The 24,998-nt window shown below is 40.8% G+C and overlaps 1 protein-coding gene across 2 annotated transcripts in view; it reads left to right on the forward strand.

Moving 5' to 3' along the window:
- The first annotated feature begins 1,156 nt into the window (after positions 1-1,156).
- The window catches only part of LOC149323327 (nuclear cap-binding protein subunit 1), a 33,761-nt gene continuing 9,919 nt past the window's right edge, over positions 1,157-24,998 (forward strand). Inside the window, exons 1-14 of one of the 2 annotated variants that reach the window (XM_089488772.1) lie at positions 1,157-1,515; positions 5,624-5,712; positions 7,211-7,311; positions 8,143-8,299; positions 9,009-9,116; positions 12,373-12,494; positions 14,371-14,440; positions 15,771-15,986; positions 16,858-16,955; positions 19,954-20,017; positions 20,874-20,984; positions 21,283-21,347; positions 24,028-24,090; positions 24,550-24,624. In XM_089488772.1, the coding sequence (XP_089344898.1) occupies positions 1,482-1,515; positions 5,624-5,712; positions 7,211-7,311; positions 8,143-8,299; positions 9,009-9,116; positions 12,373-12,494; positions 14,371-14,440; positions 15,771-15,986; positions 16,858-16,955; positions 19,954-20,017; positions 20,874-20,984; positions 21,283-21,347; positions 24,028-24,090; positions 24,550-24,624 (1,373 nt within the window). In that variant the 5' untranslated portion in view covers positions 1,157-1,481. Of the gene's footprint in view, positions 1,516-5,623; positions 5,713-7,210; positions 7,341-8,142; positions 8,300-9,008; positions 9,117-12,372; positions 12,495-14,370; positions 14,441-15,770; positions 15,987-16,857; positions 16,956-19,953; positions 20,018-20,873; positions 20,985-21,282; positions 21,348-24,027; positions 24,091-24,549; positions 24,625-24,998 lie in introns of those variants that run through there. The other variant, XM_089488773.1, reaches the window with a different exon arrangement.

Here is a 24,998-nt window from a genome sequence, read left to right on the forward strand (position 1 = left end):
CCTCCATTCTGCGGTGTCCTGTCCTCCTTTGCGGTCAGGCCATCATATATATATATATATATATATGAATATATACATCAAACAGCGCCTGTAAGATTTTGGGTTTCTTTAAGGAGGATTGTAACGGAGGTGGCCACAAAGATGCGTAACTTTGGGTGCATCCGCACTGCAGAATTAACCCAGTTTGACTAACTGCCATGGCCTCCTGGGATTTGTAGTTTGCCGTGGCACCAGAGCGTTCTCTCAGAGAAGGCTCAATGTCTCACGAAACTACAAATTCCAGAATTCCATAGCATTGAGCCAGAGCAGTTAAAGCGGTCTCAAACTAGATTATTCTTCCACTGAGGACGCAGAAAACGAGACTCCAAAGTCCCCTTCCGCCGAAAATGGGTTTTTCCCCCTTTGAAATATTCTCTTCGTTTCCAATAAAGGACATTAACTTGTAGAGGATCCCTTATAGTCTTGGGGGGAGGGCAAGGCTTTGCTCCGGAAGTGCTTTACTATTGGTGTGTCTACTAGGCACCAAGCGACCGGAAATAGCCTTGCAAACAGAGCCGGAAGGAAAGTCGTATAGCGAGAGAGGCAGTACAGGCCGGCGAGCGCATGCGCAGTCACAACTAAACACCCTCCTTCACCCATCTATGTTCCACAGAGAGACTAAAACGGGGGGAGGGTTCTATGTACGAGCGGCCGGAAGTAGCCTTACAAAGAGAGCCGGAAGGAAAGACGTAGAGCGAGAGAGGCAGGCGAGCGCATGCGCAGTCACAACGGCGCTCCGGCTCGGCCGGAAGTAGCCTTGCAAAGAGCTGGAAGGAAAGAAGCCTGCCAGGCCGTGAGGGCGAGCGCATGCGCAGTCGCAACAGCGCTCCGGCTCGGCCGGAAGTAGCCTTGCAAAGAGCTTGAAGGAAAGAAGTCTGTCAGGTGGGCCGTGAGGGCGAGCGCATGCGCAGTCACAACAGCGCTCCGGCTCGGCCGGAAGTAGCCTTGCAAAGAGCTGGAAGGAAAGAAGCCTGCCAGGCCGTGAGGGCGAGCGCATGCGCAGTCGCAATAGCGCTCCGGCTCGACCGGAAGTAGCCTTGAAGGAAAGAAGTCTGTCAGGCGGGCCGTGAGGGCGAGCGCATGCTCAGTCGCAACAGCGCTCCGGCTCGGCCGGAAGTAGCCTTGCAAAGAGCTGGATGGAAAGAAGTCTGTCAGGCGGGCCGTGAGGGCGAGCGCATGCGCAGTCAGAACAGCGCTCCGTCTAGCGCGCGCTCTGTCTGGTCTGTGTCTCTCTCGCCGTGGGCGGTTTGAAGCGTCGCCGGAGGAGTTCTGGAGCCCGGCGCGCGAGGGAAGCGGCAGTTGGGCGCGCGCTCCTTCCCTCTTATTACCCGCCGCAAGCGCGTTCTTGCTACCTCGCCAACGTTCTATCCCCTCCCTCCGCGCGCGCGCCCGCTCGCTCGCTCCCGCTTCTTCCTCTTAGTCGAGGAGCCTGAAGGGGAACCATGTCGCGGAGGAGGCACAGCGACGACAACGACGGTGAGTGAGAGGGAGGCTCCCTTGGGGCCGCTTCTCCTTCACGTGCCTCCCTCGCCCCATTCACACGTCGTACACGTGTCCACCTGCAGGCACAGCACTGACAGCAGGACCCACCCCTCCCCCAATTCCTGTGCCTTTGTGTATCTTTGGTGCCTGTTGTTGTTGTTGTTGTTGTTGTTAACTGCCCTCAAGTCAGACCCCGTGAAGGAGAGCCCACCTCCGCAGCTCTGCTTAGATCCTTAAATCCAGGCCCATGGCCTCCCTAAGATGGAGTCTCCCTCTCTCCCTGCTTCCCTCCACCTTTCATGGCATTGTTGTCTTTTGCAGCCAGTCTCGCCTTCTCACGACGCAGCCATCCTCATCCGCAACCTCAGCGTCTTGGCTTCCAAGGAGATATCTGGCTCCATCTGTTCATTGCGTTGTCCTTGTGGCCATCCATGGGATCCTCAGCACTCTTCCCCAGAACCACATCGCAAATACCTTTGCTTTACTTCCACTGGCCTTTTTCACTGCCCGGCTCTTGGATCCGAACATGGCGATGAAGAATAAGTGGCTCAAACAACTCTTAACTTGCGAGCTCCGTTGTGTATCTTTACACTTTGAGGTCTTTCCTAGTTCTAGCATAGCTGCTCTTCCCATTCTGATTTCTCAGCTGCAGTCTCCATTCTGGTCAAGGATTGATCCAAGGTAGGACAACCCTTTGACAAGTTTAACTTCTGCGCTCGCATGTGTGTCTTCGCTCCATACTTGGACTCAATCAGAGCAGAGACAGCAGTCAAGAAACCAGCAGAAGGCTAGGACTTGGAAGGGCAGCTGCAAAGGAACCAGACAAGATCCTCAAGTCTAAAGATATATAGCTGAACAGCAATGTTAGAATTGTAGAAGCCATTGGCCTGTTACAGACTGCCAAAATAAAGCTGCTTTGGGTCTCTTTGGAGGTATGCTATTTAAATGATGCATGGGTCCTAAGAGTCCGGAGGTCGTGCCAAAGGCACACTCCATTCCTAAGCACTGGAGTGCAGCTTTGGTGCAGCTTCTGGATTCTTAGGACCCATGCATCATTTAAACAGCATACCTCCAAAGAGACCCGAAGCAGCTTTATTTTGGCAGTCTGTAACAGGCCATTGTATTTCTCATTGTAAGAGTTGGACAGTGAAGAAAGTGGATAGGAAGAGAAACCAACTCGCTTGAGATGTGCTGCTGGAGAAGAGATCTGGGAGTAATATGGACCATTAAAAAGGCCAGTGGATAGGTCCTTGAGAAAATCAGGCTTCAGAGTATCCCTAGAAGCAAACATGACTAAACTGAGGTTGTTGTATTTTGGTCACACCACGAGAAGAAAGGACTCGCTAGAAAAGACTGTAATGCTTGGTAAAGTTGAGGGCAGTAAGAAAAGAGGAAGCCCGTAAGCCCATACAGATAGGCCAAAATAAAGCTGCTTCGGGTCACTTTGGAGGTATGCTGTTTAAATGATAAGAGGCCATAAGCCGTGCCAGTACCACGCTTCGGTCCTAAGGATTGGAGTGTGGCTTTGGCACGGCTTCCCGACTCATAAGTTACATGTGACATTTAAACGGCTTACCCGAAGCAGCTTTGTTTTGGCCTGTCTGTACAGGCCCCATATTCCAGAACGATTGACTCTTATCAAGAAAAATACAACCACGAATCTGCAGGAGCTGAGCAGTGCGGTTGAGGAGAGGATGACTTGGAGGCCTCTCATTCATGGGATCGCCATGGGTCAACGTTGACTCAAAGGCAACTGACAACGACAACAAAGAGTTCCTACCTTGGTTGTTCGTCTTGAGTGGAAATGACAATCCTTTTTGGGAGTGGGACCTTTTGTGTGAAAATCACTCAGTTGTGCCCAACCTCTCAGTGCCTCTCGCTGTGAATCTGTTTCTAGTAAGACGTGGGGTACCAAACATGGGCCAGGATGTACATCTTTGACCAGGGTTCAGTAGTGACCATATGCAACTCCTCAAAGTGCTGGCCTGAGTGACTCAGTGCTGTCTATTTTGGGAATCAGAAATGGAGAGGCATGGGTCAGCTCTCACCCTTCTGTACCAACACACACACACACACACACACAAATGCCATTTTCCAAGAGGGATGCACAGAAGCAGTGTGGAGTGGAAATTTAAATAGCTAAACACTTGTTGGAAACAACAGTAGAGGCATGTCCCCACAGGTTGAGGAACCTCTTGGCTGCATCTTGACCAGATGTTGGAGGATCCTGATTGCTGCCACATCTCATAAGTCCCAGAGGCAGAGGCCCTCCCTCCATCTTAACTGCTCCCACCCTGGCCTTGGAGGGAGAGAAGACCTGGCAGTGTCTGCTGGACTTGATCCCCTTACCCACTGCCATTCCCTTCTGTTTATTGTATCATGTCTTTTTAGATTGTAAACCTGCAGGCAAGGAAAAATTAACAATCTATAAACTGCTCTGAGAGTATAAATCTTCTATAAACATATAAATAAATAAGGGAGGGGTGTGCAGCCTGTGCCTCTTCAGAAGTTGCTCAGGATGTATGGTGTCTGTCATCAGTTCCTTTATCCCTTTGATGAAGAGAGAGAGAAATTGTAATACCGTAGTTTGTAGTGAAGATGGCCAATCATGTTTAAAGGCAATATCATTGATAAACAGTGAGCATCTAGTTGCCAGACCATAAATTCCAAGTGATGCAATTTTGGTTGTCCCAGAGAAGTTGCAGCAAGTGTGGGGAAAAATAAATTTGTGTACTTTTTCTGAAAGGTTGTTTTGGATGTTAGCCTGTGGCTTGAAAAGCCATTAACAGCTAGGCTTCCAGAAGTGGGCAAAGAACAAGCCCTGGGTTCTTATCTTTGGTTTGCTAGGAGGAAGCAAACCAGAGAAGGGATGTTACCTGCTGCTATATTCAAGATTATATGTGGGAGCATGGTGGATAGATGAATGTGGGGAAGACTTCTGGAGAATAATCTGTAGACCACATAAGTTATAGGAGTTTATCAAATGTAGGGCAATTTTAGAGCGATTAGCAGTTCCCTTTTTTAGATACCAAATTTGGAAGCAGTGGTTGACATAAGAATATTATGGTTCTTTATCTGGCTTTTTAATACCAAAAAGAGCCTGAGTTTTTGGTGGTAACAAAATCTGTGTATGAACGAATAGTGACCTCATGAGGTCACATTCCAGAACTTAAGGAAATGGCAACACACGTGGAATTCACTAACTTAACCTACACTACACAACACAGAATCCCTCTGAAAACATTGACATATTGGCTTCATTCTAGTTTCTGAATGCAGGTGAGCATGTACAAGGTACGTTTGCAAGCAGTTGCTGCAATAGGCTTTAATAGAGCAGGGAAAACATAATAACTATTGAACCACTGCTCAGAATTTCACCAAACTATTGAAGGATTGCCTTCCCTACAAGCAAGACTAAAATGCACCAATATTATTCTCCAAAATTAGGAAGAAATTATTATATAGCCATGCAGTTTTTATATTGTACATGGTATATTGTGTGTATGTGTGTGGTGTGCCATTGTTGTGTTGATTCTCAAACATATGTATCTTAATGGAGTAAAAGGGCTACATAAATCTGCTTCCATTACTTTGTAATTCCCTTTACCTGTGAATTTTTTTTTTCTTGGCTCTGTTTTGGAATTACAAATTGATCTTGTAACATGATGCTGGTTTGTATTACTGTGGCAATAAATGTCATTTTTATAAGCAATACAATTTTGCTATGCTTTCTCTTGTATTTTAAGCGATAGTAGCCTATAATAGTGGAAATGTTTTTTTCAATTTTTAACAAAGGATTTACTCTTGTGTCTTTTTACTAGACAAATATATAAGTGATAGCTTCAGAATTGTTGCAGAAGCTTAAGGGTGCTATGAATAAAATAGTTGTCCTAGTGAATGCATAGGGTTCATTGTATCAATGCAATATGATATTCTGTTATGAATTGCTGGAATTTGATGTGCACATTTTTTAAATGGGGTGCTTTACGACTTAGTTATCACTGTGTCTTGAACAGCTTCTGTATTAGTGTTCAAGATTTTATCTGAGAACATGAAAAACTGTGTGACCTGATTTATTATTTGCTTTATCTCATTGAAAAAGGGAGGCAGCCACACAAGAGAAGAAGGACATCTGAAACACTAAATATTGAAGAGCGTCTGGAATCTTTAATATGTGGAGTAGGAGAAAAGGTATGATGGACTAACACTTTAATACTGAAATTTCTTGTGTGTGTGTGTGTATGCAGTTGTCAGAGTTAACAAATATAGGGTTCTGTTCTGTGGGACAAACTTTCACTCTTGTTCCAGTATATTAGAATCATAGGCCTGTTACAGACTGCCAAAATAAAGCTGCTTCGGGTCTCTTTGGAGGTATGCTATTTAAATGATGCATGGGTCCTAAGAATCCAGAAGCTGCACCAAAGCTGCACTCCAGTCCTTAGGAATGGAGTGTGGCTTTGGTGCGACCTCCGGACTCTTAGGACCCATGCATCATTTAAAGAGCATACCTCCAAAGAGACCTGAAGCAGCTTTATTTTGGCAGTCTGTAACAGGCCATAGAATCATAGAGTTGGAAGAGACCACAAGGGCCATCCAATCCAACCCCCTGCCATGCAGGAACTCTCAATCAAAGCATCTCCAAGAGGTGGCCATCCAGCCTCTGCTTAAAGACCTCAAGGGAGGAGATTCCACTACACTCCGAGGGAGTGTGTTCCACTATCGAACAGCCTTTACTGTCAGAAATATGTTTCTGAACTGAAAAAGAAAATAGCAGCCTATTTCTTCCTATATTGTCCATCAGTTATCCATTCTGATGATTTCATGGGCCTTAGAAAGCTTTTTCGGGGCAAGTCTGCACCGCTTGATCTTTGCCCGCCCCTGCCTTACAAATTATTTTCTTTTTATTAAAGATTGTACTTCTGTAACTTTCCAAGTCGAGTATATTGATAGCTTCCTATTTTCAGTGTAGCTACAGTCCTTTCAGCACTTACTGTTAGTGTTACTATAGAGGAACTCAGATTAAGATTGTGAATGACTTCAGGTTTTGAACCCTCAATAAAAGTTGTTCTCTGGCATTAATCATATTAACATAGCTGCAGTGCATATTTAAGGATGGAAAGTATTTGTGTAGGAATGAGGAGGAAGTTGCCTAATGCTGTGTCCTTCTGCTCATCTCTTGGGTCTGAATCTGGAACTTACTGCATGATTGAAGTTCAGTTTAATGTACATTTCTCAGTGCTTGGTAATCAGGAAATTTAGCCTCTCCCTAAAACACGTTCCAGACTGCCTGGGGATGGTTCCCAGTGAGCCTTTTCTCCTCCAGTTATGCTGATTTATTCATGGAGATCTCAGATCACATTGTCTTTCCTCACATATTCTCTTGCACCTTCTTCCATCTTTTCTCTAGCTACAGGAATTCTATTAAAGAAAGATTAAATTGCTGAAGAGAATTAACACTTCAGTACAGATAGAGCTGATTCTCACTTTACTATTGATTTACTATGCTAAGAGCCATCTGGCTGAAAGCACTGCTGGATTACAGTCAGTTATCTTCTTTTACACTAATACACTATATCGAAGGGGTTTTGTGTTTTACACAATATTGAAAGGGTTTTGTATTTTACTGAGAAACATTTTGGTGATGTCACATGAGAAGATTATACATTTCTTTTTTCTTTTTGTATGTTAGAGCGTTTCCTCTTTGGAGAGTAACTTGGAATGCCTTGCTGGAGTCTTGGAGGCAGATCTACCAAACTATAAAAGCAAGATACTAAGAATCCTTTGTACAGTGTATGTATGCAAAAGATTTATTAATCCAGGTGATAATGTATTACCTACATTTCTGCATTCTAACAAGGATTTTCTTTAGTTAGATATTGAAGTTGGACAAAAATGTAATGTGGAAATTAGCAAACTGAGTAAAATGACACTCTATTTGAGGCAGCAGAGATTGATATGGAATATGCATAAGATTGATAGTCAGAAGTAGAGGGGGAGCACATAGATATTATTAAAATTACACAGTGTACAGCTTTCCTGGTCTTTTGAGGTTATTTATTTGGGTTATGGGTGCGAAGAAGAACAGTGTGATAGAACTGCTCTTGGTCCAGGCCACTGCATTTTGGACACATGCTTTTCAGAGTGCAATTGCTGATTATATGGCCATATAGGAATCACTGCAATGATAAACTAAAACATGCTTTACAGTCTCATGTTATGAGGAGATAGCCATGAATGTTCTTGGAAAGTGTCACAACCTTGCTTCATTTATGACCCTCTTTTCCTTTCATCCAGTTTCTTGTTGTGCAGAGATGCTCTGTCTCTTTACTCAAGCTAAACTAACTAGGGTTAGTGGAATAGAAAATTGCAGAATGGAAAATTATTATCATAGTCTACATGTTGCATAATTATATCTACTTTACTTTAAATTTTCAGTGGAAATTTCAGAAGTAACACATGGTTACAGTAGAGCTGATTCTCACTTTACTATCAATACAACAGTACTTGAGGTGAAAGTACATGCACATCCTACCTAATGTTTGAATATGATGTGCATATGGGTAAATATTCATATCTCAGCCATTGTACTAACATCTTGTTTTTTTCTCTAATAAAAAATAGTGCACGCTTGTTACCAGAAAAACTGACAGTTTATACAACATTAGTCGGCTTGCTGAATGCCAGCAACTACAATTTTGGTGGAGAGTTTGTAGAAGCCATGATACGTCAGCTCAAAGAATGCTTGAAAGTCAACATGTATAATGAGGCTGTATATTTAGTAAGTTGTTTTCCAGTCTTCTTATAGTTATTTGACATCCTTTGGTTTCTAGTGCATCTTCATGATTTATCATGAGTGTTTATTGTAGAAAACTAAATCTCATCTGATCTTTTTATGCACTTACCCAAACTTTTTCCATTTGCCTATTGCTTGTAATTTCATTCTAACCTGTACAAAGCCGGTTGTACCAACAGATTCTTTATCAATGGATTCAACCATACACAGCTTGAAACATTCATAAAAATATAAATTCCCAAAAAACAAACCTTGATTTTGCTATTTTATAGAAGGGACACCATTTTACTATGCCACTGTATTTAATGGGAATTCAACATCCACAGATTTTGATATCCATGGGGGAAGGGTCCTGGAACCAAACCCCAGCAAATAATGAGGGCCCATTGTATCTTGACCTTTAAAAAAAGATACAAGTATGCAGTCCAGGGAGGGTGGGGGGGTGGGGGTTGGATGAAGTGAGAAACTAGCTTTAAAGGAAAGTGCCTTCAATAGCCAGTTTACCTCAAACCATAGTCCTGAAGAAACTCTGAACTAAGTAGGTCTCTGAAATGGGGAGAGATCCTGCAGTTTCTTATCTGTTCTATGGGGAAATGAGCCCAAACTAGCATCCATTGCTTACTTGGATTTGATTAGAGATTAGTTGTTGTTTTTTTACCCTTTTAAACTCTGATTTATTTCCTCTTTCCCTCAGGTCCGTTTTCTCTCTGATCTTGTGAATTGCCATGTAATAGCTGCACCTTCGATGGTAGCCATGTTTGAGAATTTTGTTGGTGTGACTCAGGAAGAAGACATACCTCAGGTAAGTTTCATAAATGAATTGGCCTCAAAGTACCTATTCCCCATTCCTCCCCAAAGGCAATGCCCCAATGTAATCAAAAGTTTTCTATCATGTTTCCAGAAGGGCAGGGCATCCGTATCTAATAGGGCTGAGTTGCCTCCAATAAGGGATATGAAGCTGCTAAAATAGGGCAAGCTGACATAGGAGACTGATTGTTGTGTTAGGTACTAGAATGATCCTACTTAATTTGCAAAGTCTCTTGAAATATTCTGAAAAGGTAAGGGAATAATATAAAATAAGGGAACTTATTTTAACTATGCTTTGGTCTATATGAGACAAGATCAAGCTTTGTTTTAACTAAAATCTACCAACAAAAATGGAAAACAAAGCAGTGGCCCACACATTAGAAGTGATCAGTATATATGGCTATTCATAAAACAGGAGACAGAAAAGGTTGCAGCAATTACAGAACCATTGCACTAATGTCCCATGCAAGCAAAGTCATGCTCAAAATTTTTCAGCAAAGACTCCTACCATATGGAGCATGAAATCCCTGAGATGCAGGCTGAATTCAGGAAAGGAAGAAGCACAAGGGATCATTCTGCGAACATACTTTGGAAATGGAGCACACCAGGAAATCCCATAAGAAAATCTACATGTGCTTTATTATAGAGTACAGCAAAGCCTTTGACTCCACAGATCATGAAAAGCTATGGTTTGCACTAAGACAGTGGTCTCCAAACTGCCCTTTAAGAGATTTTTGAACTTCAGCTCCCAGAAGCCCCACCCATGTTGGCCAATAGTCTGGAATTCTCGGAGTTGACATCCAAAATTCCTTAAAGAGCACAGTTTGGGGACGACTGCACTAAGGAATGGGAGTGCCACAACACCTGATTGTCCTGTACTCAGAACAACAGGCTGCCATTAGTACAGAATACAGAGAAACAGAATGGTTCCCAGTCAGCAAAGGGGTCAGACAAGGCTGCAGGCATATCATCCTTTCTATTCAACCTGTACATAGAAAACATTGTACGTACTGCAGGGTTAGTTTCAAGAGGAGTGAAGATATGAGCAAGGAACATTTAACAGGCTAAGATGTGCAGATGATATAATATTAGTAGCTGAAACAAAGACCTCAAACATTTACTTAAGAAGGTCAAGGAGGAAAGTGCCAAGATTTGTTTAATGCTGAACAATAAAACAAACAAACAAAAAACACAAAATTAATGACCATGGAGACCTGCAAGAATTCACCCCAAATTTGAAATAGTCCGAATTTAAATACCTTGACTCAATACTGATCAGAACGAAGATTGCAGGCAAGAAATCAGAAGACTAGAAATGGGAACAGCATCTATGGAAAAACTAGACAAGATCATAAAGTATAAAGACATAACTCTAAACACTAAAAGGAAGATAGTCCAAGCCATTGTATTTCCCATCACCATGTACGGTAGTTAGAGCTGGACAGTGAAAAAAGCCAATAGAAAGAAAATAAACTCATTTGAGATATGGTACAGGAGAAGAGTAATGAGAATACCATGGATGGCCAAGAAGACAACAAATGTGCTTTAGAACAGATCAAGCCAGAACTGTCTCTGGACATCAAGATGAGTAAACTGAGTCTGTCGTACTTTGGCCACATCATGAGGAAAAATGAACAATTAGAAAAGACAGTGATGTGAAGAAAGGTGGAAAGCAGTAGAGAGGAAGACCACATGCCAGTTGGTTAGACTTGATCAGGGAAGACATGGACTTGGGTCTGCAGGACCGTAGCAGAGAGATTGAGGAGATTGAGGGATTTGGAGACGTCTCATCCACCGAGTTGGCATGAGTCAAAGTTGACTCAAAGGCAGTTAATGACCATAAAAACGGTGGAAGTACAGAAAGCAGTTAATCATAACAACACAAAAATTAGTAGTGGCAGTCATATTGTACATGTGATCAGTTTGAGGGGAAAAGGCTCTCAGTTGCCTTTCATATTGTACCATAAGACTGCAGGACCTTGATACAATTGTTTTCACCCCTTTATTTTAAGAAGAAAAACAATAGCAGAAATCATAGTATGCTATTTAATGGAACTGGGGCTGCTATACAGTACTCAGACTAGATGAGATAGAAATTCTGAAGTAACTATTACTGAGAATGATTAGCCTTAAAAATACAGTTGTGCAGTAGTGGGAATGTGTTTTTTTTTTAAACAGTTTCTTCTCTGGTGAGGATAAGAAACTACTGATTAAAATCAAAGCATCTTTACTTAATTAGAGTGAAAATTTACCTTTGGTAGATTCCTGGTCTTTAGAATAGGTTAACCATTGTCCATGTAGTCTTGTCTCCATTAACTGGCTACAGCCTTCTAGGGTTTCATACAGAAATCTTTTACAGTTGTGTCTAAAGATGTCAGGAGTTCCACTTGCAACCTTTGCTTGCAAAGCAGATGTGCTAACTGAATGATGCCTTCCCTTGTTTCCAGGGTTCGCATAAATGAAGTTCTACTCAGGGAACACCCTCACTGGAAGAAAACAAGAGGCAGTATAGTGAAATAAACAATATCATAAAATGTTAGGTTATCAGATATCTTAAGCATTATGGTTGATGGTAATGACTAGCAAAATGGGGCATTTGCCAACCCAGAGATTGTAGTGATTCTGGAAAATGAGAATTCATCCTTAAGAACTATTAGAAGAAAAATCATGAAAAATTTGAATAGTACCAGAATAAGTGCTTATGGCCTAAATCCAATTGTTAGTCCTAAAAAGACTAGATGGCATGAATCTAATGCAGTTTGGTAATGGTTTGAGACCACTTTGCCTGTCCTGATTCAGTGCTAGGGAATTTTGGTAACTGTACTTTTGTGAGACATTTAACCACCTCTGTCAGAGCGCTCTGGTGCCACAATAAACTACATTTCCCAGGATTCCCCTAGCACTGAGATAGGCCAGTTAAAGCAGTCTCAAGCTGTATTATTTCTGAAGTGTGTTTTGGATCATCAGCAAGTTAAAGAGAAGTTGTCTGAATTACACTGTCTTTCCTGAATGGTTTTGTGTAGAAATCTGGACACATGCTACTGTATGAATGTTTGAACACCATTTTATGGAAATAAGCAAATTTGACCATTGTCCATTTTTGAAAATTTGTCCTTGAAGCATTTTATCAAATAGATCTTCATATTAGATTCTTACCATCATACCATCTGACACATCTTTTCTTATATTTTCAAGAAATCTGAAAAACTCCTTTTATTTTTATGGAATGTTCCCATTTTTGTTTGCTACAGGTGCGGTGTGACTGGTATGTGTATGCATTCCTGTCATCCTTACCTTGGGTGGGCAAGGAATTGTATGAGAAGAAGGATGCTGAGATGGACCGCATCTTGTCCAGTGTTGAAAACTATTTGAAGTAAGACAACTAGAGAAAATACAGCCTTCTTCATTAGGTGTTAAAAGAGGAGAAAACACTTTCTAGTATCCTCAAGTTGTATAATGGTATCGCTCCCTGATTATTAAATACAACAATAATATACTGTATTTTCTGGCGTATAAGACTACTTTTTAACCCAGGAAAATCTTCTCAAAAGTCGGGGGTCGTCTCATACGCCGGGTGTGATCTTATAGGGCAGGTGCTGAAACTTCTGAGCCGGAGTGGAGAATCTGCAGTTGTTGTATATGTAACTGAAGAGCGGAGCAAGCTGCAGGCTTCTGGCACGCCCGGGGTATGGAAAAAAGAGCCGTGTTTGCAGTACCGCTCTGATAGTCTTGGAGACAGGGAGGGCTGGGCAGGCAGGGTGGGCTGACCAATCCAAGCAGGCTTTGTATACAACAAGTTTTCCTGCTAAGTAACCGGAATGTCATAAGCATTTTAATTAAAATTACCATATTGAAATCAAATCTGATGTTTTTTAAATTTTTATTTGGTTTGCGTTGGAAGAGGGGTAGTCTTATACGGCGAGTATATCCCAAACTCTATATTTTAACTGGAAAAGTTGGGGGTTGTCTTATACGCCCAGTTGTCTTATATGCCAGAAAATATGGTAGGCACTTCAAGTCTTTAACTGTCAGGCAAGCTTCTTGTTATCTGAAAAGCAGTAATTTTGCAACTCAGGAAATAGCCTTCCTTTTCACCTTTTTGGTTGGAATTCCTCATTTTCTTGTTTATGTTAGCTATTATTTTGTGTTAGTTCATGAACACTGGTTAGTGTTAACCAGGATCCCTCATAAACCAAAGAATAAAGCTGATGTTTGGATTCAAAGGTGCTCCCGCCATTGATAGGTGTGAGGGATTCTAGTTGGGCATTAATCTTTGTTTGCATCAGTGTACATTATATATAACTTTAGTTAAGGTAAATAAGGGTACAGAGAAGGGAGGGAAATGGATTCCCAGGGCTGACTCTGATTTGCAGGTCATAGAATTGGAAGAAGCTTCATTTGCCATCCCCTGCTCAGTGCAAGCGTATGTGATGTGTGCCTTCAAGTTGTTTCTGACTTATGCTGGGCCTGTCATGGGGTTTTCTTGGCAAGATTTGTTCAGAAGAGGTTTGCCATTGAGGCTGAGATATTGTGACTTGCCCAAGGTTGACAGTTAAATCATCCTCAGCAGGTAGCTCACCAGCCTCTTTTTGAAATCATCTAAAGAAACAGACCTTGGCACCTCCTTAGGCAGTTGGATATTGTGTTTTGCAAAGAGCTGGTGTTAAAACTGTGGGCTGTTGTAGTCATCTGAATGTTTTGTAAGCCACATGACTGCACTGCAAGAAAGCTAAGGGCATACTCCAGCAGGAAGTTCTCCCATTAAAAAGGTTCCATTAAACAGGAGCTGCATAAGAATGCTACTAAAATATTCTTGCTGAGATCCTGTTTTTTTGAGCTTATATGGAAGTGCTTTATACTGGATTGTGCCTTAGGGCTTTATTATGACTTCATTGGTGACATTGTATTAAAAGATAATGTTGTCTTGCAGTCTTACCCTTTTAACTCGGGGACCTTTTCTAAAAAGAGAAGTATCTCTCATGTAGAATCAAAGACCAAATGCAGACTGCTCCAGCAGTCTTTCAGATAAATCCCATAATGCTGATTGTGGAGTTGGGTTGCATTAAAGTGCATGCCAACCTTAGCTGCTAGCCATGCCTTTTTTAGGGAGACACATAGCACTGTTTTGAATATTGTGTTTGAGTAAACTTGACACAGTATCATTGTGTTTAAAAAAATAACACGATATTTTAGAGCTCTAACACAGCTTGAAGAATCACTGGTTGATACAACGTGTTCTCTTTTGCCAGACGGCGTCAGAAGATACATGCACCCATGCTACAAGTTTGGTCTGCTGATAAACCGCATCCACAAGAAGAGGTAGATAAAGTTCTGTTTATTGGAATGTATACCACCACACACACATCTGAAGAGCAAGTTTGTATGAATTTTTAATTTTCCAGGGCTGCCATGTGATTAAAAAAAAATGTCGCCTCAAGTCACCTTCAGTTTATGGCATGGGATTTTCCTGGCAAGATTTATTCAAAGGAATTTTGCCATTGCCTTCCACTGAGGCTGAGAAAGTGTGACTTACCCAAGCTCACTCAGTGTGTTTCCATGGTTGGGCTGGAATTTGAACCCTGGTCTTCAAAGTTCTAGTCCAGTGCTTAAACCACTGCACTACACTGGAACTATGATTTTTTAAAAATTGAGTTTGGAATTGCTACTGTTCATTTAGTGTGAAAAGTACCCCCAGGTTCTTTTCCTTTCTGACTATCAAGGTAAGAAGTCACTAAAATTCTTCAATAACCAAATTATCTTCATCGTTATAACACCACCACCACCTCAAAAATAGTTTCATTGGTGGGATACAGACCGCCCCTTTGGGGCGGCCTGCACCCGGCCCTTTCCCCAACGGATCAGGACCTGAGCAGCCACAGCGGCAGCCCCAAAGGCCCTGATCCGCCGCTTTTCCAGGCCTCGGGGAAGCGGCAAAAAGCCGCTTCCCCATGGCCTGGAAAGGAGTGTCCTTGGGGCTTCATGCCCCAAGGACACCCCAACAGCGGCAGGGAAAGAGAGAAAGGGGCCACTTGGCCCCTTTCTCTTCTGTATCGCTGGTGCTGCGCCAGCAATACCCACGGCAAAAGGAGCTCCATTTCAGAGCTCCTTCCAGCGCCGCTGAAAAGGCGCCCTGCAGTGGCACAAGGGTGTCACACGTGGCACGCATGTGATGTAATCATGGCGGCCCCCCATGTGGATGGGAGACCGCCATGATTACGCCCTCGTCTCGTGCTAGGGTTGAGGCCAATATGGACGGTGCATCCTCGACCAGCCCCTAGCACATGACGGGGACGTTGTATCCACCAGTTTGTACAGTGCCATAGTATCTTTATCTCCATGATTTATTTAGATAGCACAGTGGCTTCCTAGTTGTTTCCTTGGGTTGCAGATAGGATTGACCATGTGGCATTGCCAGCTGTTAAGTGAGAAACTCAAATCATAAACTAGTTGTAGGGTTTGTCAGGAAATTGGCAGAGACACTTAGGGCAGAGGAGGGTAGGAGTTCATCTGCAAATCAGAAAATGGAGTACATAGGTCACATGTGTTAAAGCACACCAGTCTGTTAGAAGCTAAGGGACATGAGAGGGAGGTGCGGATCTCCTGTATGAAAAAATCTGGAAAAGGTAAATGACTAGTTTTTATTTTTCAGTACTTGGATTGCCTTTGGGCTCAGATTCAGAAGCTCAAAAAAGATCGCTGGCAAGAAAGGCATATCAGAAGACCATACTTGGCTTTTGATAACGTGCTCTGTGAAGCACTGCAACACAACCTGCCTCCCTTCACTCCGCCACCCCACACTGAAGCTTCCATTTATCCAATGCCAAGAGTTATCTTCAGGATGTTTGATTACACTGATGATCCCGAGGTAAGTGATAAGTGGAAATGGTGATTTCTCTTTTTAAGTGCCAAGGGAAAATTTGTGTGGAATTCTTAGTGATCCTCTCAGCAATAAATGTCTTATTAAAAGTCTTAATAATTTGCTGCATTTCCAGTATTGATCTCTTGTCTGAAACTTTGGCCTGTTACAGACTGCCAAAACAAAGCTGCTTCGGGTCTCTTTGGAGGTATGCTGTTTAAAAGATGCATGCATCCTAAGAATCCAGAAGCTGCACCAAAGTTGCACTCCAGTGCTTAGGAATGGAGTGTGGCTTTGGCGCGACCTCCAGACTCTTAGGACCCATGCATCATTTAAATAGCATACCTCCAAAGAGACACGAAGCAGCTTTATTTTGGCAGTCTGTAACAGGCCTTTGGTTTGGATGGGAGTGTTTAAAACTGCCTAAGATTGAAATAGCTGTTTAGGATAATCTCATGCAGAGATTTGCATTACTCTGGTGACTTTTCACCTTTCAATAATCTCCCTACCGTTGCATATTATTTGTGTGTGTGTGTGTTTTGCTTGCATGCTTTTGAAGACTTGTTAATTTTAGTTCATCTAGTTTTTCTTCTGGCACAGGAAGGTATTTTAAAGAGGAAAAGAAACAAGTCTGATTGAATGGAGCTTGTAGCACAGTATTTTCGATTATGATATGTGTTTTAACAACATAAAAACTCTGGGACAAACATTTCTGACATATTGCAAATGATTTATGTTAGACTTCCATAAGGAATAAATTGCATGGTATTAGCATTGTTGATAAAGTTATATTGTCAGGAATGTGAAAAAACTATGTCAGTCATTATAATTTGCCTCTAGGCCAAACAGCTAACACATTGTGTCTCAAATCCTTTATTAGGGACCTGTTATGCCTGGTAGTCATTCTGTTGAGAGGTTTGTAATAGAAGAAAATCTGCACTGCATCATCAAATCACACTGGAAGGAGAGAATGACATGGTAAGAAGTCTTTGGCTTTATGTAAGTCATGCCTTGGAAGAAGAAAAGGGCATTAAGTTTCTATCTGGTTTCTGAGGGGGTTGGCCCTCATCTAAAGAGGGTCGTGCATATAAGATGAAAATAGCCTCAGTGACCAAAGACAATTCATTGATCTGTTTAAAAAGGAGCTGGTCTCTTCAGCCATCTGCTAATATGAAAAGAAATCCTCCACTTGCATGTATAGTGGGTCCTTGTTATCTGCTAGGGTTTGGTTCCAGGATCCGCTGTGCATAACAAAATCCGTGGATGCTCAAGTCCCATTAAATATACGTAATTGAAAGGAAAAATGGTGTCTCTAATATAAAATGGAAAATCAAGGGTTGATATTTGGAATTTGTACTTTTTAAAAAAATATTTTCAAGCTGTAGATGCTTGAATCTGTCGATAAAAAAATATGTGGATAAGGAGGGCCAGCTGTACATCTAGTTTCTTTTGACTGTACCATATACTTTTTATCATCAGTTCAGTACAGATATAAAAATACATTTCATCATAGCACTCTGGTGTCTCCACACAACCACTATATTGATATTGGCCTTTTTCCAGTTTTATCACCTATTTGGAGTTGGCAGATATTATTAAACTCTGCTATCTGAGAAATATAAGCCTTCTGCATGCAAAAAATAACTGTTATAAAACCAATCGTGAAAGATCCCTACCAGCAAGGCCTTTATCATGAAGAAAGGCTCAAAGTAAAATACTTTCTCAAAGTAAAAAAGTCAGCTACAGGTGAAAACAATTGCAGTAGAGAGGCGCCTCACCTCAGGAACTGGGATCATAGTTCCCAATGGTACAGAATGGTAATGGTACAGAAGCCTTCAAGCAGGTTCCTTTTGGCCACAGATTTCCAAAAGACTAGTTAAGGCTGTGATGGGAAAGTTGTGCTCATCAGTTGTGTTTTTGTGTAGACTACTTAACAAAGGTACAGTTAGGAAACCTTAACTGAAAAAAATGGAGTATGTACATTTCAGTAGTGTTTAAATGCAAGACTTGGGTATCTCTGGAAGAGAAGAAGTATTTCTTGAGAGGTGACATTGGGCTGCTTTGTTTGCTGTAAGAACTGTTCTATAACAAATTGTATCATTGCAGTAAATTCACAGAATAATTGTGTCACCATGCAGCCCTTCTACTTGTCTATCAATTTCTTTGTTCTGTTGGATATATTGAATTCAATTTTTGAGTTAATGGAAATTTAATAAATAATAATAATAAATAGTTTATTTATATTTCCCACCTCTCCCTGTGGATCAAGGTGGGATCACATCAGTAAGTGTAGTCCCAATATATCTGTACTCTGGAAGTAAGGGGTCAATGAGCTGTATGTCTTCAGAACCATTCCCTGTCCAAGCAAGTAGAGAAGAAAGTTTTGAAGTTGTAGTTCTCTAAAGGACTCACTCTTTCAGGACCTTTTCTAGCACAGGTGAGGAGGGGGGACCACCAAAACAGCCAGAAAACAGCAGTTTGAGAGCGGACTTAGGCTTTATCATGGTTTCTTCTCCTCTTATTTGCAACTCAGCTGATTGACAGGAAAAAGCTTTGCTGTGAAAAGAAACAATTGGGCTGCAGGTTTCACCACCTTTCCCCACTGAACAGACCTTCCTCCAAGATCAGGAGAAGAAATAGAAAATAGTAATTTTTCACACACACACCTATGATAATTATAATCAATCTTCCTCCATGTTCTTCCTATGTTTAAGAAAGAAGTTTAAAGCATCATTTATTTGTGTGTCAGCATTGCCAACCTCCTTTCTTTCTACCTGGGGAACTGATGAATATATGAATGAGAGATAGAGGGGGCTCTAACTCACTCACTCAGAAATCCAAAATTCAATTTATGGCATTTTCAGTATCGAACAAGCTTACTATACTCTTCACCTACATTTACACATAAATTGTATAATTAAAAGGTCTAGGGAAGAAAAAGGAGGAAGGAAAAATGGAGGGGTAAATAAAAAAATGGAAGGGGGTGGGAAGGGAAGGGAAAAGTATGGAGGGAACTAGTCCAATCAGTAAAGGAGGAGGAGGAGAATTTAATGAAGAGAGTTGCAATGTACCCTCCACCTGCCCCCAGAAAGACTCAAAACACTTAGTCCAATCAGTAAAGGAGGAGGAGGAGAATTTAATGAAGAGAGTTGCAATGTACCCTCCACCTGCCCCCAGAAAGACTCAAAACACTTGACTTCCATACAGACCCATGTGTGTCTTGCAGATACCTGCTTTTCAGATCTAAAAGCTCTAACATTCTGAAAGGATCTACCTCTTGAGGGCTTTGATCTCCAAATGAGTTACTCTTCCCAGCTTCGTTTTATTCCAAGATACCCCTTTAAAAAAAGGTTTCCAATTTTTGATGGTTTCTTTTCTTGTGCCCTAGGCTACAGGTAGTTATTTCTTTTTCTCACCCCCACTGCCTCCTCTCTTTCCCCCTTCCTCCTGTGCTTGAGATAAGCCTGCCTAACAAGAAAGTCACACTCCAACCCTGATACTTCTGCTGGGGCAGCAGGTGTTCTTTTTTTGAATCTGACAGTGGGAGAGACACCCACCTTAATGAATTCTAATGACTAAATTCACTAAATCCTATTTTTAACTTCACTGTTAACTGAGGACTCTAGTGCGCTAATGGAAATTGCTAGAAAAACTCAGTAAGTTAATAAATTTAGAAAGTTAATTAATAAGTTATTTCCAAATATTGCACCCCTTTTGCTGTTTTTAATTTCAGGAAGGACATGTAAATACTTTGAATCATGTCTAAGCTTGGAATGCTATGATAGATCAGTGTGTACAATACTGTGTATAACTCCTGCATTTAGAAATGTCAGCTTAGTGCTTCCTACATTCAAGCAGTTGACACACACATATAAATATGTCGTAGGGCAAAAGTTTCTTCTTGATTCTCAGCTTGATTTATGTATTTAAATTTCTAATCATGTACCACAGTCACTGGGCCTGTCTTTTTCTCTAGTGCTGCCCAGTTATTGAGCTATCCAGGAAATAACAAAATCCCTTTGAACTACCACATAGTTGAGGTAAGTATTTTACTTAGCAATTTGTACCTATATAATGGTTTCATTTCTTATCATTTGGCCAGGGATCCAGTTGTGTCATTATGCATGTGCAAGTTGCATTGTATAAAAGGATCTCCTTTTTTGTTTTGTTTTGTTTTGTTTTGAATCTCTGCAATCCTGGTATCTAGTACCGCCTTGTGCAAGTGTTCCTCCTTAGCCATCATGTAGACAAGTTGTCTACATTAGCATTTTGCCTTATTCTTTTTATTCCTTTTTTGTTGTCCAGTTGCCCTCTTGGCAATACTGTGTGTTTTTAAGGAGGATTTAAGTCAGAGAAGGCCATGCTGAATCATGTGTAAGAGATGGAAGGCAATCCAGCATAATTTGCGTGGGGTGAGATTTTTGCTCTTCTGGCATGTAATTGATTTCAGCCTAGTGTGTATAATCTTATTGTCAAGTAGCAGTGACTTGCTCATTGACGTGTTACCATGAGCATGGTGTCGTGTCTCATCCTGACTTCTAGGAATAAGATTGGAAAAGTGATGCAAACTTTTGCCTGTATACCTTATTTGTATGAACTTTATCAGCAGCAGGCAGCATGGCTAGGCTGGTTGTGAGATTCCGAGAGCTGCAGTCAAAGAAGTAGCTCTGCATTTGTCTGTAATATGAAAGGTTGCGTATAAAGTGTTATCAGTAGCTGTTTCACAAAAGGATGTGGCCATTTGTAGGGTTAAAACTATAATAGGTACTATTATACGACAGGACCTGTGTTAAACATTGCCTGTTACTAACCTCTGATTACAATACCTGTTACATCAATGGAATACAAGCAAGACAGTATAAAGTTCAGTATACCCTTGTCATTTCTTTTCCACAGGTAGTCTTTGCTGAGCTGTTTCAACTTCCTGTTCCACCACATACTGAAGTAATGTACACCACACTTCTAATTGAACTTTGTAAACTCCAGCCTGGCTCTTTGCCTCAAGTTGTATCCTTTCTTCTGAAAGACTTTTATACCGGTTTGGAAGAATGCATGTACTGTTCAGTGTTTCCACATGTATTACAAAACTGTTGATTGCAGATTCAGATACTCTGAGTAATCTCTGAAGTTAATGTTGTAACTGCACACTTCTGCATCTGTAGCTACTCTAGTTTATCAGGTAACAATAAGAAACTATTATTATACACATCAAAAGTAACCCAAGTAAGATGCTGCTTTACCTTTTTGCCTAAAAGGAGCATATTTAATATTTAAATCATTGTAAACCTTAAGTGAAAACTTACAGCTTGCACAAGCAACAGAAATGCTATACATGCGCTTGGATACCATGAACACTACCTGTATAGATAGGTAAGTAAATACAGTAATGCCTAGTTTTTTGAGGAATTTGTGCCACAGCTTTCTTTATTTTACTTGAACCTAATTTACATTTAGCTGTCAAAGTTGCTGCTTCTTTGTAGTCTCTGTGATTCATACAAGTGGGTATTATACAAAAAGTGCATTGTTGTTGTTAACTGCCCTCAAGTCAACCCTTACCCATAGTGACCCCATGGATGAGACATCTCCAATTCTTCCTTATGCTCCACTGCTCTACTTAGGTTCTGCAGATTCAAGCCACTACTAGTATGATGTCATCTGCATATCTTAGATCTTGATATTCCTTCCTGCTATCTTCACTTCTCCTTATAAGTCTAAACCTGCCCTTCGTATTATATTTTTTGCATATAAGTTGAACAAGTAGGGAGATAAAATACAACCATGTCTTGACCCCTTTGTCGTTTGGAAACCATTCTCTTTCTCCATATTCTGTTCTAACACTATCCTCTTGTCCTAAGACCTCATCAAGACTATCAAATGTAGTGGCACTCCAGAGCATTCATAGCTTTTCATGGTCTACACTGTCAAAGTCTTTGTTACAGTCTATAAAGCACATGCTGATTTTCTTCTCGAATTCATTGGTGTGTTCCATTAACTATTGTATGTTTGCTATGTGGTCCCTAGTGCATCCTCATTTCCTGAGCCCCACTTGCACCTTTGATATTTCTCTCTACATATATGATTGGAGTATGTGCTGTATAATTTTGAGCATGGTTTTGCTTGCATGGGAAATTAATGCCATGATCTTATAGTTGCTGCAGCCTTTTGAGCAAAAGCATGCAAGCCCATGCAAGCAAAGCCGTGTGTGTGTGGGGGGGGGGGGGAATGAATACTGAATGTTTCCAGTGTGTTGGCCACTCTTTTGTTTTCCATATTTGTTGGAATATTTTCATTAACATTGGAGTTGATACTGTCTGTATGAATTGCATCAGTTCAGTTGGAATAGCATCTATTCCTAGTGCTTTATTCTTCCCAATTTCTCTTATTGCAGCTTCCACCTCACTTTCTAGAATTTGGGGTCCATTTTCATATGCATCCTTGTTCCATGTGTCATTCATTTTTTATTTCTACTTGGTCTTGTAGTATGTTCCTCTTAGCATAGAGCATCGTGCCCTCTTGTTTGAATTTCCCTTTGAGTTGTCATATCCTGTGGAAGAGATGACTTTTTTGTTACTGTCTTTTGTTTCGCTTCATTGATTATTATAGTAGTCCTCTTTATCCTTGAGCATTAGTCATTGAACAGTTGCATGCATGGTTCTGATTTTGTTCCTATTTCCCTTTTGTTTTGCTTCTTTCCTTTACTGTTTGAAGCATTTCTTCTGTTATCCATTGTGTTTTCCCTTTTTTTCCTTTTTTGACTTTTTCTTCTTTTTTCTTTTATTAAAATTTTGTTTTGTTATCAGAAGTGTCTTCTTGCATTCTTCCTTGATTATGTCCCTGGCTTCTGACCATACTTCTAGTTATCAGTTGATTATGCTTAATAGCATAAATCTATTCCTTACTTTATCTATAAAGTCTGTTGAGACATTATTGAGATAATGTTAAGATATTTTGGTATGATGACTGTTTTTGTTTTGTTCTTCAGCTTTACTATTATTTACGATATAAGTAGTTCATGATCTGTACCACAGTCAGCTCCTGGTCTAGTTTTTGCCACAAGAGCAGAGCTGCTCCAACTTGTGCTCCCAATTATATAGTCTGTCTGGTTTTTGTATTTACTATCTGGCGATATCCATGTCTGCAGTCTCTTCTCTGGTTGTATGAAGAAGCTGTTTGCATAAATTAATAAATTATTATCCTCACAAAATTCAGTCAGTCACTCTCCTGCATTTCTTTTACCTTGTCCAAATCTTCCTACTGTTTTGGATTCTTCTTTGTTGCCATCTTTCCAGTCTGCTATGATAAACTTGGGCCTGTTACAGACTGCCAAAATAAAGCTGCTTCGGGTCTCTTTGGAAGTATGCTGTTTAAACGATGCATGCATCCTAAGAGTCCAGAGGTCGCACCAAAGCCACGCTCCAGTCCTAAGGACTAGAGTGCAGCTTTGGTGCAGCTTCCGGATTCTTAGGACCCACGCATCATTTAAACAGCATACCTCCAAAGAGACCCGAAGCAGCTTTATTTTGGCAGTCTGTAACAGGCCCTGAAATCTTTTGTTGCTATGTTGTCCAGTTTCTTTCTGGACTCTTTATATAATCCCTTCTACTTTTGCCTCTGTGGCTGTTGCATATACTTGGATTATGGTAATATTTATAGGTCTTCCCTGGAGCCTTATTGACATAATTCAATCAGACTTTGCATTGTATTTTTGACTGTGCATGCTGTAATGTTTATTACATATCACTTCCAGATCTATTATGTGAAGCTTCTCCCACCCACGCAAATACATAATTAGTACTCCAATGGCAAACCTCAATTCATTATCAAAAGTACCATCATTATGTCAGTGAGAATTTGAGATCTAGAAATAAAGTGCTAATCATTACTGGGTCTTTCTTAATTGGCGAAAGTTGTTTATTCTCTCAAACTTTGCAAGCACTGTTGCTATGAATCTGTTTCCACAGATAGATTGTCACATTACTTGCAGTGTTACAGGGAATTATTATGATTCTGAGAAGGAGGAGTTACTGAAACTTTTTTTTCCCCCATGAAGGTTCATTAATTGGTTTTCTCACCATCTGAGTAATTTTCAGTTCCGTTGGAGCTGGGAAGATTGGTAAGTATTTCTCTTCTATATCTTTAATTGATTTTATATGTACTCTTGTATATACTGTTTGTTTCAATTTAACATCATTTTATTGCTTTTATTTATTTATTTATTTATTTATTTTTAAAGAACATAATTGTTTTTGAAGTAATTTCCCCAGAAAACATTGCAACTTAGCCACATTACAAAACTTACATTCTTGCTTGCTTGTGAAATTAAGAATATAGATATCCCACAAATACATGTTAAAATGTTTTTTTTTTTTGGGGGGGGGGGGGGGATTCTAATGCCACAGTTATAAACCATAATCCCGTATTAATTTTCTGTTGTCCTGGCTCTGATTCTGTTGTCCGGGCTCAGATAGCAAGGGAAGCATTGTAGTACATATTAACACATATTAGAAAAATAGCCTCCATATTTGTTTTTCCTGAGTAACAACAGTTGCATAACTTTGTTGTTAAATGATAGGTCAGACTGTCTTTCTGAGAATCTTGATAAGCCCAGACCCAAGTTTGTAAGAGAAGTATTGGAAAAATGTATGAGGTGAGTGAAGTCTCTGAATTGCAAATGATAAAATTCAAGAAAAAGGTAATTCCAACTTAATGCGTTTGCTGACCATAAGGACTGTAAGACCATAAGGATTGTAAATAAATATTCTATATAAACAATCAGCCCTGACTGAAATCACACTGCCACTTCAATGTCAGTGCCAACAGAATTCCCTTTTCTTCCCATGGAGTTAGAAAACAGGGCTCTGGAGAGTTTCTTAGTTCTGCAGAGTAGATGGACGGCTGCTCCTCCATACATTCTTCTGCTGGATTCTAATGCTCTGCCAGAAAAAGTCCCATGTTAGAGAAGAATTCTGGTGGAGAAGGAGGAGCGGTTAATAAAAGGGGATATTTCCTTTCCCTTTTGAT

This window comes from Sceloporus occidentalis, unplaced genomic scaffold (assembly GCF_023333645.1).
Source record: "Sceloporus occidentalis isolate IW3139 unplaced genomic scaffold, rSceOcc1.0.p SCAF_1, whole genome shotgun sequence".
Lineage (NCBI taxonomy): Eukaryota > Metazoa > Chordata > Lepidosauria > Squamata > Phrynosomatidae > Sceloporus > Sceloporus occidentalis.